The following is a 13,839-nucleotide window of genomic DNA, read 5'->3' as shown; positions in this document are numbered from 1 at the left end:
ACACATCCGCGAGAAGAAGAGTTTGAAGTCTTTCCATCTTTGGAAACGGGAAAATCTTCTGATTTTGTTTGTTTGTTTGTTTGTTTTTTTGGGGGGGGCGGTGTTGTAGAAAGTCAGAAACGGGACGCAAGCGTTGGTCTCGACTCTACGTGTTGTTTTTGCTTTCAGCTCCCTTCTATCCAGTGCCGTCTCCTGCTTCTCACCCCGACGCCTCGCGCAGTCTCGCCGCACCGAGACGCGGCCGTGCGCATCTGTAAATGTTTTTTTCTTACTTTGTGAATGCTTTATGTCTGTTGTTCTCTCATAATCATTAAAAAAAAAAAGAAAAGAAAAGAAAAGATGACAAACAAAATACAATCAGAAAAACATTTAACATGCGAAAATAAAAAGAAATGACGCTTGCCACATCACAGCTTTTTTGTCTTGTGGGTCTTCTTGACTGATTTTTGTTTGGTTTTTTTGTAACGTGTGTGAGGTTTTACTTGTACAAAGTACACAGAAGGTGAACCGTCTCCAAGAATGAAATCACACACTCCCTCCGTCACCCCCTGGTGTCTCTCTCATGGCTGTATGCAGCAGAAATGAAAGTAAAGAAACATCAAACGGGTTGTAAAATAGGTTCTTTTAATCTCTTTTCAAAGCTATGGCACCAGTCAGACAGCAACACATTGACCCCGCCCCCAAAAGTACAACAACCAGCGTAGGAACTGAACTTGTGACGCAGCTCCAGTCTGAAAAGGATGAAATGCGAGGCCGGCACGGACGCGAGTAAATGCTCTTCTTATTAGTTGATCGGAGAAAAAAAAACAACAATAAATAGAAAATTCACAGAATCTTAATCTTACACGCTAGAATTTTACAGCCGAGCGTCTGCAGTGCATTTGTCTCGGCCACGCACTCCCTTCAGACGCCTTCAACGGAGGCAATTCGCCGTTTCTAGTCGGTTACAAAAGAATAAAAACGCAGTCGCTCCAGTATTGCTCCCTGTTGCTTGAACTGGCACTTTTTCTCTCGTTCGTTGGCGTCTCATCAGTGTGTTGGAACGCTCCAGAGGTGCAGCGTCAGTCACTGGAGACTTGCAGAGAAGCAGATGGCCGCTCCGCACGGCTCAGTGCGAGCCGTCAGCGCATCAGTAGTGTGGCTTCCTGAAGCCTCCTTGGAAAGAAGCCTCGGGATGATTTGCATATAAAGTCTTTGACATTCCTCAGAGGGCCCGGGCCCGGGTCCGGGACAGGCTCGGCCGACAGTCTACGCAGCAAAGTGCAAAACTCGTCACCTCGCATCCGTTTTTTGACAGAATCTGAAGCCCGGGGAGGCTGAAAAAGAGGCTTCCTGCGGTTTCATCGTCCTTTGCCAGGGAATATGCCTGCAGAACTCGACGGGAGACAAACCTTCCGGGCCAAGCGGTCCCGCGTCTCTTCATCCGTTGCAGAGGTTCCCCCCCGAAAGTCAGCAGCTTGTCGAAGGAACCCGCGTCTTCGGGTTTTAGCACCAAACGAATGAAACACCGCCTCAGGAGTCCACCTCCGTCTCTCTCTCTCTCTGTCTCTCTCACTCTCTTTCTCTCTCTCTATCGAGCGATCCACCGTCCACGTGGTTGATTTTCCTTCCCGAGCCTCAGAGCTCAGAGGGAGTCTGTGCCGCAGCCGCAGCAGCAGCAGCAGCAGCAGCAGCAGCGCACTCCGAGCCGAGGCCCAGTGAGGGTCATAGTGGCTTGTCCACCACCGCCACTCCTGCAAGCACAAAGAACAGTTAATGCAAGGAGAGGCTGTCAAGCTGAGGCCTTTTGATTGTTGGACGTTGGAAATTCGACGCAAGAGCAGAAAAAAAATAACAGCCGCTTTTCAGCTGCCGGTGTGCGTGGTTGCATTGACTTCAATCATTTTAATTTTTTTTTATTTTTTTTTATTTTTTTAAAAGCGAATTATTCGCCTCGCGAATTTGCTCCCAGTGCCTCGACTGTAAAAAAAAAAAAAAAAAAGTCATCCTAACCGGCGTAGCTGCGTCCGTTGCTCATGTTGGTGGGGATGAGGCTCCACTTGTCGGCGGCCGGGTTGTAAAACTCCACCGAGGAGAGGTTGCACGAGCCGTCGTCCCCTCCGATCACGTACAGCAGCCCGTTGATGGCGCACACGCCTGGGGGAAGGAAGCGCATGAGAAAAGTCCTCCACACACACACACACAGCGGTCCCAGCGGCAGCATTAAATCCCAATGAGACCAAAGAGTGGGCGGGGCCGTCTGACCTGCGTTCCGCCGGCACATGTTCATGTCGCACACCAGCCGCCAGCCGTTGGTCTGCGGGTCGAACACCTCCACGCTCTTCCTCACCAGCGGCCCGTCGTGGCCTCCCGCTGCGTACAGCTGCCCCCCCAGCACGCCCACGCCTGTGCAGGAAACACAGTCATCCCACTGCTCGGTCAAGCCGGTCCGCAGCCGCACGTCCGGGCGGTGCCGTTATACAGAGACGGGCCACCGGGTGGGGCTATTTTAACCGAGGGAATTGAGCGCTGGTACTACTGGCTCCCAGTTCGGTGGGGGTGCGGCTCGCTGAGTGGCTGTTTGATCTTCTGATTATTGAAGATTAGGATGAAAAAACCATGACGGTTTTTCTTGGTGAAAAATTATTTTTGGTTTTGTTGAGCAATAAAGTAAAAAAAAAAAAGAAGCTTTGGACGATTTAGTTTTAAGCTTTGACCTTAACCAACCATACTGAGAGCAGTTTGCGCCAAAGGTTGTTGGTGAGTGCGTGTGTTTGACAGCGAAACTCTGCTGGGATGAACGCGCTCCTGCGCGCGCCTGGCACTACGACGCCTCCTCCGTTTTACCAAGGCTGCTGCCATAATGGAAAGAAAGTCAAGACGCAAGACGCGTCAGTCCCAAACACCTGAGTACCATTTGTATTTTTCATAGCCTATCTAAAATATTGGCATATATACTGTAGTCTATGCCGATCTATATATAAGCTTTGGGGAGCCATATATCTATATTTCAGGCTGTTCAGAGAGGAAAGTTTCACTCAGAAGCAGGAAACACTTTGACAGACAGAAGCTGCGCCTGGTTTTGGCTTGCGGTGCTTGCGTCTGTCAAACTGCGATTTTCACGTTTGCGTCCTCTCTGTGGATCGGAATCTCCGTTTTTGGCGCCAGTTACACAGATTTTCTGGCGCAAAAGCCGCACAATCGCTTTGTGGATCTTGTGTGTGTGTGTGTGTGTGTGTGTGTGTACCTGCTCCGCTGCGCCGCGTGCTCATGTCGGCGACGTAACACCACTGATTGGTGGTGGGGTCGTACTCCTCCACGGTGCTGAGACACTGGCGGGACGCTCCGTCGTAGCCTCCCACTGCGTACAGCTTACCTGCACACACACACACACACACACACACACACACACACACACACACACACACACACACACACACACACACACACACACACACACACACACACACACACACACACACACACACACACACACACACGTGAGCTTTGACTCCCAGGCCTCTACTCCAGGTGAGTTCCTGCACGCGGCTCCGCCTCACCGTTGACCACGCCCACGCCCACGCTGCTGCGCCGCGTGTTCATGGCGCCCACATAGATCCACTCGTTGGTTTTGTGGTTGTAGGCTTCCACTGTGGACAGGCCTGGAAGACAGACAGACAGACAGACAGACAGACAGACAGACAGACAGACAGAACAACCATTGGATGGTTTTAGATCAAGTTTTCCAGATGCGTTGGCGATTGCGTTGAACTTCAGGAAAATCATTTTCCAGGTCAGGCAGGAGGACCAAAACAGCAACAAAGCATTAAGTGGATCTTTCCCAAAACAAGAGTTTCCCAGAACCTTTCAAGATCCCTAAATCTGCTAAATCTTTCATCCAGGGACGAACACAAAACATGCAATTACCCCCCCCACCCCCCAGCCACTCCAGCTGCGCGGCTGTGTTTTCCTCCGTACCGATGTTTCCGTTGAATCCTCCCACGGCGTACAGCAGCTCGTCCAGCACGGCGGCGCCCAGCGTGCTGCGCCGCTCCTGCATGCTGGCCGCGGCGCTCCAGCGGTCTCTGGCGCCGTCGTACACGTCCACCGTGCGCTCTCGCAGCGAGCTGTTGAAGCCCCCGACGGCGTAGACCCTGCCGGCCATGGACACCACACCTGCAGCCACAGGGCAGCACACCACAAGCAAGTCACGGAACTCCACTGGGAACTTTGTGACTTGGGATGGGACTGAGGCCCGCTCGTAGCGCTGGTTCTGCTCTGCTTCCATCCCAGACAAACGGGTTTGCACTTCCCGACCGCAGGTGAGACTCTCATCATGCAGAACCTGGTTCCCTAGAGGTTAATATCATGTATTAATAGTAATTTAGCTTCAGCTCAGGTCCAAAGTTTAACCGCAACTTGGATTGAAGGTGAATTGTGTAATGGGTGGAGGTTTTCTTTTAAGAAGAAACAGCGACATCAAGTGGTCGCACTTTAGATTGCAGCGCTCTTTCACTTCCACCTCCTTTAGGGCAGGCGTGGGCAAACTCAGGGGCCACTTTCCGCTCGTTAAGCTTTTTAATCCGGCCGCCGAACTTTATTTATAGTAAGCAAGTAATAAAACAGCTGTATTGCATCAATTTTCCAGTGTTTAAAGAGTCACTTCAATAAAGAGCTCGATAAAAATGGGGCTTCAAAGACAGAAATGCTGTTGTAATGCTTTGTTTTCTACGTATCCCATAATATATATTTTTCCTCCGATGAGGTTGGTCACCTAAACACTCCGCCCATCAAAGAGAGACGAGGCAACCCACCACTGCCCACCGGTTGAATAGTTTGCCCACCTCTCCGTACCTTCCCTCTCCCTGGTTTGCCAGTGAACTACGGTGGCCTGCGCACCCAAATCTGGACACCTCCCCTAACTTCTTCTTCGCTGGTTTGTTTGAAGACGCGAGCGTTCGCTCTAAATACGAAAGGGATTGGTCCACACGGGCTACCTTAGAACTGCGGAGGAGCAAGACGGCAGCTACCTGGGAGCAACCGTGTACATTACGTGTATTCTAGTATAGAAATATGAGACATTCTAATGGTAGGAAAATCACATGACTTTTATTGCACTTTTGAGTATAAACTCTTATTTCTGTATTTATGGGCTGGATGCTAAGCTTTGACCAGTATGAAAATCATACATATGTAAATGGTCCTTTGATAGAGCGCAAGTGAGAAACTGATCCTGGAGCTGCGCGTGGAGCAGCGACTCACCTGCCCGGCAGCGTCGAGACGGCAGGTCCGCCACCTGGTACCACCGATCCTCCTGGAAGTCGTAGCACTCCACGCTCCGGATGGCCTTGGGAGCCTGGCCGCCCACCACGATCATCACCTGCACGTGTGCACAGCCAAAGCGCGTCAGCGTCACAGCAGCAGCAGCAGCAGCAGCAGCAGCGGCGTCTTTCTGACTGACTGGTGTGCATTCGGTGTGTGTGTGTGTGTGTTTACTTTAGGGATGCTGATGGGGGTCCGCGGCCGGGTCCGGTCCGTCTTGATTAGGTGGCGCTGGTCGGCCGGCATCAGGTGATACTTCATGGCCTCGATGAGGAAGTCCTTGCAGGTGTTGTTGTTCTTGATCAAAGCCTCTTCCTCCACGATCTGAGGCAGAAGAGGAGGCTTCAGCACCACAGCAGTTTACTGGAAACTCACAAACTCTGCTGGACTTTGGTGCCAACTTCCTGTCTTTCTATCTGTGTGTGTGTGTGTGTGTGTGTGTGTGTGTGTGTGTGTGTGTGTGTGTGTGTGTGCGTGTGCAAAGCAGAGAGAACAGTGTTGGCAGCCGCTCTGCAAAACTTCCTTCTACTTTCTGCCTCACTTTGGTCTTTCTGTCTGAACCGCCAGCCGCCTGCGGGACACATTCACTGGCAATCCAGTCCGGGCTGTTTGACTTATTTCAATCTCAAATCTTCTCAAACATTTTCGCTGTAACAGGAAAAAAAAAAAAAAAAAAAAAAAAAAGGAGGCCTAGATCTGTGAGATTGCGGACGAGGCGGTCAAAGTCGGTTTCACCTGCACCAGGTAATCTCTGGAGAGAAGAGGAAGTCGGACGTGCTCCATCAGCTTGGGCATGTGCTCCAGACGAGCCGGTTTGTCGTGCTTGATCCAAGAGATCATCGCCTCGAACACCTGTCAGGCGCACGGAGAGACGAGACGCGAGAAAAACTGGTTAGGGGTTAGGGTGCCCGGAGAAACGTTCGGATTAAAGAAAGATTATTTCTTGACGGATAATTTTTCCTTTGCACGACAAAACCATTCAATCAGAAGTATGCGTTCAAACTTGTTATTTCAAATTTGTGTTATTTCGTTCGTGAAATACTGCATTTTTTTTTGCATGTGCAGTTTGAGGGAAAATGTTCCTGGTTTTTCAAACTGTGACTTCTGAAAGGAAACCGCTCTGTCGGCACGACGAGAAGTGATGTGAGATGTGTTCCACCTTCTCCCAACATTCTGATGCTGCATCTATGTGACAGAAATCTACCAAGATGGACTGACGGACGGACGGACGGACAGACAGACAGACAGACGGCTCGATAGGCAGACAGACAGACAGACAGAAAGACTTTATTGATCTCCAGGAGAAATTTCAATGTATCTGGAGGGGCGACAGGCGTCTCCGTGGACAGACAGCTGCACGTGAGGAAACCCTAGCTTCCTCCCAAGTGCATGTGTCTTTGTCTATATGTGTGTGTGTGTGTGTGTGTGTGTGTGTGTGTGTGTGTGTGTGTGTGTGTGTGTGTGTGTGTGTGTGTGTGTGTGTGACTGGACCGCTCCTGCCGCTTCGACAGCGGGACGAGGAGCAGCTGCTCCCTCGTGCCCTTCCCTATCGACGTCCTCAGACAAGCAACGGACGCTCCCCGCCGTCGCTGTGGAACGCGGCCGCGGCCAGAAGGCCTGACAGGATGCAGGGTGCGCAACACGTGACGCTAATGGAGCTCAGGAGATTCCCCAGCCTTGTAAACGGCCCGAAATGTATGAACGCGTCGAGGAGGATGTGCGACATCATGCGCGACTCACCAAACACAAATGAAGAGAGAGAGATATAAGCGTCGACTCTGCCAGACGTTAAAACCTGTTTACAATCCATAGCAGTTAGAGGAAGACATGAGCCTGAGCCACATTTTATATTGGCTTGTAACCTCTCTGCTATCTCCTCGTCTTTGATTTTTTTTTTTTTACCTTTACGCTATAATGTGACAAGCAGGTACTTTAAGGCTTTAATTATTTTTACACTTAAAGATTTTGGTGCAATGCCAATAATAGAACAAAATCACCATTAAATGGGTTTTGAAATTTCTTTTTGCTTTTATTTTTGAAAGTTTTTAAGTGACAATGACAATCACACACTGTAACTTCTTGGTTTTTTAAAAAAAAAAAAAAACTCAGTAGATACACAGACGTGTGTGCATGTGCGTGTGCGTGTGCATATTCTCTGACCTTCTCCTCGGTGGAAACGGTGAGTTTGTCACTCGCGATGAGGCTGCACACCTGCTGCAGAGTCAGACCCAGGAACTCCTCCCCCTGCACCACCTCACAGAAATGCTGCTCTGGGAGACACAAGTAAAAAAAAAAAAAAAAAAAAAAAACAATAAGAACAAAATAAATAATAAAGTCGGCCCGGCGAGGATTGAGTTGAGTTGAGCGCACGGCGCCGGGGCTCACCGGCGAAGGCGTGGGCCTGGCTGAGGAGCTGCGTGCAGGTGTGCAGGTCGGCGAAGGCCCTGATGCCCAAACAGTTGGTGGAATGCAGCTGAGACTGGAGGAAGTCGCAGCAGACCTGCTGCACGTCCATCAGCTGGAGGAGGCTGGCTGCAGCCAGCAGGACCTGCCGTTACCACACACACACACACACACACACACACACACACACACACACACACACACACACACACACACACACACACACACACACACACACACACACACACACACACACACACACACACACTTATGCACCGTACTGGATTTCCTTTTCATGTTCAAAGAACATGGGGCATGTTTTTTTGCCTAGGATGACAGGTTAATGAACGCACATTTCAGACCTACGGAAGCGCATTGCTGCCACCCTAGAAAAAAAAAAACAGGACTCGGTGTCCTGTTATAACCTGAAACTATCAAGCTTTTCCGCGGTAAACCAGATCACCGCCATCCAACTATATTGAGTTGTAAATCAATGATAAGAGCAGAGAAAAACAGCCAATGACAGAAAAAATGAGCACTTTACGCAAACTTTTCATCTCTGCCATAACGTGGCACTTTTACAAGAAATTTCCCATGAGCCTTTGTGTTCCCTCTATGATGTAAGTGAATGAGAAGTGATTAGATTAGTCATGTGAGCAAACAAAAAAACAAAAAACAACAAAAACCAAGCCCTGGAGCGTTCCTGGTGTTTATCTTGAACAACATTGACACTGCACAGTGACTGACAGACAGACAGACAGACAGACAGACAGTTGGGCAAAGATTCCGTCCTGACTCAATGCAGTGTGCGTTCAGTTCCTGGGTTAAACCCGCTGCGAGGAGCTCCCACAACTGTTTTCTCCTTGTGTATCCTAGAGGCCTCCTGTTCCCCCGCAAGTGAAAACAAGGCTGACTGGAAGTGGGATTGGAGCAGTTGTGACACTCACTGAATCACAAACAGCAGCGGAGAGCATGGCCAGCGAGATACACACACACACATGCACACACACACACAGACACACACACAGTATGCTGGACAGTGAAGCAATCTACCGAACAGCAGTCGACAGTCAAAACACGCACACATCAGTTGGGCACCCTGCTAAACAGGAGGAGGATTTCCTGCCTCTCTGCAAGGACGCTTCCTGTTCTAATAATCAGAGGAAGTGTCCTGCTTGGACTGAGATACTGCTGCCCGGAGCCTGACAAACAGGGCTGCGTTCACAAGCCACAGCGATCGCTCTCTGCCTTGTGTCATGAGTAATGAGAAAAATCTATCCGTTATTCTTCCTTCTTGCCTGTCCTCTCCTTGCGAGTGTCGGCTAAAACGCATCGTTCTGGAAACCTGTCCGTTGTGATGTCACAAGGGGGCACCGATTGGATATTTCGCCCTCTGAAATCACCTTGTTTTGCATGAGCGGTCCACTAAAGCACAAGGCAGGAAACTAAAACCCGGCCTTTGTCGTGGAGGCTGCAGGCAGATCTGGCAAACACAGAAAAGCAAAAGAAGCGTTTGCGCTTTTCGCTCCTTTTGCTCACCTGGACGTTGTCCTCCGTGACCTCGATCTCGGCCGTGTAGATGTAGTCCACCAGTTTCCTCAGAGTCAGCCCGTCCACCTCCCTGATCTCCACCTGCTGGGCTTTGCTCTCACTCATATCACCTGCGGCAGACGCGAGTGTCGTCCGTGAGAGTGAAACCACCATGAAAAAGGTAACGACTGTGCGAGCGTCTGCCCGTACCTGTGAACATGGCACAAAAGTAGGGGCTACAGGAAGCCAGCACCACCCTGTGTGCGGGCACTTTCACGTTTCCCGCCACCAGCTGGACGTCGCACAGCATCTTTTTACTGGAGCCGGCCGGGCGGGGGGGGGAAAAATGACACATCTGTCAGTTTGGAAATAACAACCAATAATTGAATTTACAAATCTAGGCTGCAATGAAAAATAACATATAATCGTGATTTCTCTGCAAATGTTGCTACCCTTAAAATCAGAACGGGGAGAACAATGTAGAACGCTTGATTTTTGCAGCTGTGCAGCAAGTGAAACGGTCAGTGACACACCTCCTCAGGTCGTTCATCAGCTGGAAGGCCTTCCTCATGTGCGTCTGGTTGACAGTTCGCATCCCTCCGTTGGCCGTGTCCTCCTCCGCATCCCTGACACAGTTTGGATGTGCCGAGGCTGGTGAGGCCACCAGACTGGTGAGAGATGACGGGTGATGCAGCGATTATTTTAGACGCTAAAATCACTCTTTTACCAAGACAGTGTCCTTAATTACTATTTAACAATCCGAGTATTAAAATGTTAATTAATTAAAAAAAAAAAAAAAAAGAACAGATAACTTTTTTTATAAAGAGAGAATTACGGCTGTCCCAATTCGATATTGATATCGGTCCGATATCAGCCAAAAAAGGAATATCGCATTTTTTTTTTTTTTATATTAGATATTTTTTAACACGCCACACACTACAGAATAAATAATGAAAGTATGTTTCATTTGTAGCATGCTAATATCGGATTGATATCGGTATCGGCCGATATTCAAAGGTTGAAATATCGGGATCGTATCGGAAGTGAAAATATAGTATCGGGACAGCCCTAGAGAGAATTATCTTTTTTTTTGTGACAGTTACACATAATAAATTGTATTTTTCTGAACACAATGCAACATGCAACGTCCACAATGTAAATGTAAAGCTCAAAAACCCAGATGTCCACGGTTGTTTGTCCAACTAATGGGGCAAAAGAAATGAACTGAATGTTGACAAGCAGGTACTTTAAGGCTTCTTTGTAAGAAATGTAACCAGCTGACACCTGACCTGATATCTGACTGCTGGCGGAGAAAGACAAAGATTTGACCCCACAGTTGGAGCAACTTGACTTGTAAATTATTGTTTGGGATATGATGACCATCAACAAAGGCTCGATCAAATGGAAACACAGCTTTAAAAAAGATTTGAAATAATGGTTTATGAGACCTTTACCCAAATGTTCTATGAAGATGCAACAGTTACTGAACTAAACATTGTTTAAATGGGACGGTTAAAAGAAAAACACTAACATTCTTTCAAATATGATCTCGAAAGCAAATGTTTGTTATGGGTTTGACTGTGTTGAAGAAGCCGCCTGGCTAGCACTTAGCATTGCTAACACATTTCATGGCTTACTGATCTACTATTAGTCACAACCGCATCCCTTAAGTTAAGTCAGCCGTGTGGGGAACCATTATATACGCGGTCTACCGTTTACAAGAATGTGTCTTGTGACAGACATAAGATGTTGACGCGCTAATTCGGGAGTTTGGCGAGCAACTTTACAGACGCCGCTAGGCAACCAAGCGATGCTAAGCTCACTGGACGGAGCTAACTAGTCCACAAAGCCCAAGCTGGTGCGCGTGTAGCAGCGAAACACTGTGTGGCTTGTGGCCGCGGGATCATGTGGGGTCAGACGCTATCAAACAGATGCAGGAACAGCGTGAAGCTGTGCAAAAAGATAATCCCCATCGCTCAGAACTACTCACCCTAGCGACACACCGTCCATCCTCACGGAGTCAGACGCCACAGCGGGCAGTAGCCGCCGCGCACACCGCCGCACAAAGATCCTGTGGTGGCAAGATGACTCACTCAGCCGTTTAGCAAACAGGAACCGACTTGTGCACACTCTCGTGTTATGGAATAGAAAAACTTCTACTTTGTAATAAGGATTTTTTTTTTTTTGTTTGTTTTTTTTTTGTTTTGTTTTTTAATGGACCCCTAATTCAACAAGCAAATATTTAAATGCAGTATATTATGCCTGTGAAGGGCTCTTTGATACAGGTTGATGTAGCTTTGATGCAAGAAAGTTGCTATCTTGCAATATATACAGGTACTACCCGAAAAATTGGGATATCAAGTAAAAGTTGTTTTATTTTGGCAATTTAACATAAAAGATGAAACCAACAAACTTTATTGAGCCATTACACGTAAATTGACATATCTGAAGCAGTTCCTTGTTGTAATTTTGCTGATAAAGATTTTCAGCTTATTAAAACCACAAACTCACAAAAACTCATTTTCTGAGTTTTTGAATTTGAGGTTTTTTATTTAAGCTGCAAAACCTGATCAGCAAAATCCAAAGAAATAACTTGAAATATATTGATTTGCATATTATTCGTTTATATAATATGTCAAATTCACCTTTTAAGTTGAATTGCAGAAATACAACAACCATTCATCTTCTATACCCGCTTATTCCTATTCAGGCGCACGGGGGTCTGCTGGAGCCTATCCCAGCTGTCATAGGGCGAAGGCAGGGTACACCCTGGACAAGTCGCCAGTTCATCGCAGGGCCACAGAGAAACAGACCATTCACACTCACATGCACACCTACGGGCAATTTAGAATGTTCAATTGACCTCACATGCATGTTTTTGGAGTGTGGGAGGAAGCCGGAGAGCCCGGAGAGAACCCACGCAGACACAGGGAGAACACGCAAACTCCACACAGAAAGGTCCCAGGCCCGGGCAATACAACAACCTTTTCGGGATATTCTAATTTTCTGGGTAGTACCTGTATACACACACACATACACAATACGAAATTTTGTAGCAAAGAAAACATTTATAAATAACACTAAATGTCCTATATGAAGGGTGGCTATTTTGAAGAAATTAGAATATGAATTGTTTTTTAGTTACGTCACACTTTTTGTTTACTACATAATAATAATACTTTGTTTACTACATAATACCATGTGTTTCATTCATTTATTGTTTTTGATCCCCTAAGTGAGAATCTATGTAAATAGTCATTAAACTGAAAGAAAAATGGTAAAATAAGACGGTGTACCCAAACCAGTGTATTAAATTAATTTGATCTGTCTACCAGTAATGACTCATTGAGTTGTTATGGGAGGATGACACCCCTGGCACTGGTCCTTTTGTGAGAATCCCTCAACAACCTGAAGAGCATTAAAAGGCGGCACTTAGGCAGCCTTTGGACGAAGGTCCTGTTGGTCCGGATGAAGGTCGATAGACCAAAACAGTGACCCAATGAACAGCAGAACTTTAACGTGAGCGCAGGAGCACTTGTGATATTTTTTTTTCTTTGCAGCATTAAGAGAAGGTCCCTAAATATTCCACACACACAAAAAAGCCAAAGGTACCAAAGAGACCATAGGGAAGATGTTGTTTGAAGGTGCCAAGATGGAGCAGGTTCTGGACAAGGTATCGCAAGGTGACTGGCAGGCAACCAAAGTTGTAGTCCTTTATCAAGCCATACAAATACACTATTCTGATGAAAGAAGTTTAAAGATGGCCAGTAAGTTTATTGTATTACTATATTTTAAATGTGAGACTGTTGAGATAAAAAAAAAAAAAAAATTAAACAGCATAACTTTGCTTTATGGTAACAAGAAACCGTCTCCCGACAAGTTTTAAGGTCATATTGTGAAAGAAGCTTAGTGATGAGGGTTAATTCAAACAAGTCAAATCATTCTGCAATAAAGTTGCCATATTACAGCACTCATTTATCTGTTGACAACTGCAGGAAAAACCTGACTGACTGAATGTTTAACATTTAACTGGTCTTTTCATAAACACTGACAACAGGTCACCCTTCACCAATTTCAAAAAAAAAATAAAAAAAATTCTAGCAATCCCTGTGGATTCGATGCTTTATTATTATTATTTTGCATTTTACCATCATTCCCTGCTGTTGGAAACAAATAGTTGGGATTGTGACGTCAAGATCTTAAATACCCAAATTATGTGACGTATAGGCAAAAGAGAAAAATAATAAAGCACTAACTGAGATGCTATTTTGCCACTAAAAAGTAGTGTGGACTACAAACACTAGAAATAGGTTTGTTATTATATTGCTTAACCAAAGAATTTGTTTGTTCCTGTTCGAAATCCTTGAGCAGCTGAACGAAATCCAACCACCGACGTAACTTATTGTGGCAACACAAACAAGAGGGCTCAAGCCTCCCGGTGATAGTGATTGCTCAATCGGATTTTTCCCACCAATAAAACACGTGCTGCTACGAAATGGCCGTTGAACTTGGAACCCGACAACTCGAAGGTTCTGCTTCCTCCTAGTGGTCGCTGCGTGGAACTGAATGAGATGTACCGACACGATTGAGACGTCGAGATCAGGG

General features: G+C 47.0%; 1 protein-coding gene across 1 annotated transcript; it reads right to left on the bottom strand.

Moving 5' to 3' along the window:
- Positions 1-600: 600 nt before the first annotated feature.
- On the bottom strand, positions 601-11,382 carry klhl3 (kelch-like family member 3). Its single transcript, XM_076012339.1, has 15 exons — positions 11,225-11,382; positions 9,768-9,902; positions 9,445-9,551; positions 9,244-9,365; positions 7,687-7,849; positions 7,462-7,571; positions 6,037-6,153; positions 5,476-5,625; positions 5,242-5,359; positions 3,958-4,155; positions 3,540-3,641; positions 3,227-3,355; positions 2,245-2,385; positions 1,993-2,136; positions 601-1,733 (listed from the first exon to the last, which is right to left on the bottom strand). Exons 1-15 carry the CDS (start codon positions 11,242-11,244, stop codon positions 1,705-1,707), a joined length of 1,785 nt encoding a protein of 594 aa, XP_075868454.1. The 5' UTR covers positions 11,245-11,382; the 3' UTR covers positions 601-1,704.
- Positions 11,383-13,839: the final 2,457 nt, after the last annotated feature.

Source organism: Nelusetta ayraudi, unplaced genomic scaffold (assembly GCF_046127955.1).
Source record: "Nelusetta ayraudi isolate G7.1 ecotype Tasmania unplaced genomic scaffold, CSIRO-AGI_Nayr_v1 ptg000005l, whole genome shotgun sequence".
NCBI classification, from domain to species: Eukaryota; Metazoa; Chordata; class Actinopteri; order Tetraodontiformes; family Monacanthidae; genus Nelusetta; species Nelusetta ayraudi.
The sequence above is the reverse complement of the archived record's forward strand: the minus strand, read 5'-3'. Positions and strand labels throughout refer to the sequence as shown.

What these genes read in the sequence shown, in the direction of transcription:
- klhl3 (XM_076012339.1), bottom strand. Translation starts at nt 11,244, where the DNA reads ATGGACGGTGTGTCGCTAGG. An exon ending in CCAGGCCCACGCCTTCGCCG is followed by an intron (nt 7,572 to 7,686) that starts GTGAGCCCCGGC and finishes TGTGTCTCCCAG; the next exon opens with AGCAGCATTTCTGTGAGGTG. An exon ending in CCGTTTCCACCGAGGAGAAG is followed by an intron (nt 6,154 to 7,461) that starts GTCAGAGAATAT and finishes TGCGCCTGACAG; the next exon opens with GTGTTCGAGGCGATGATCTC.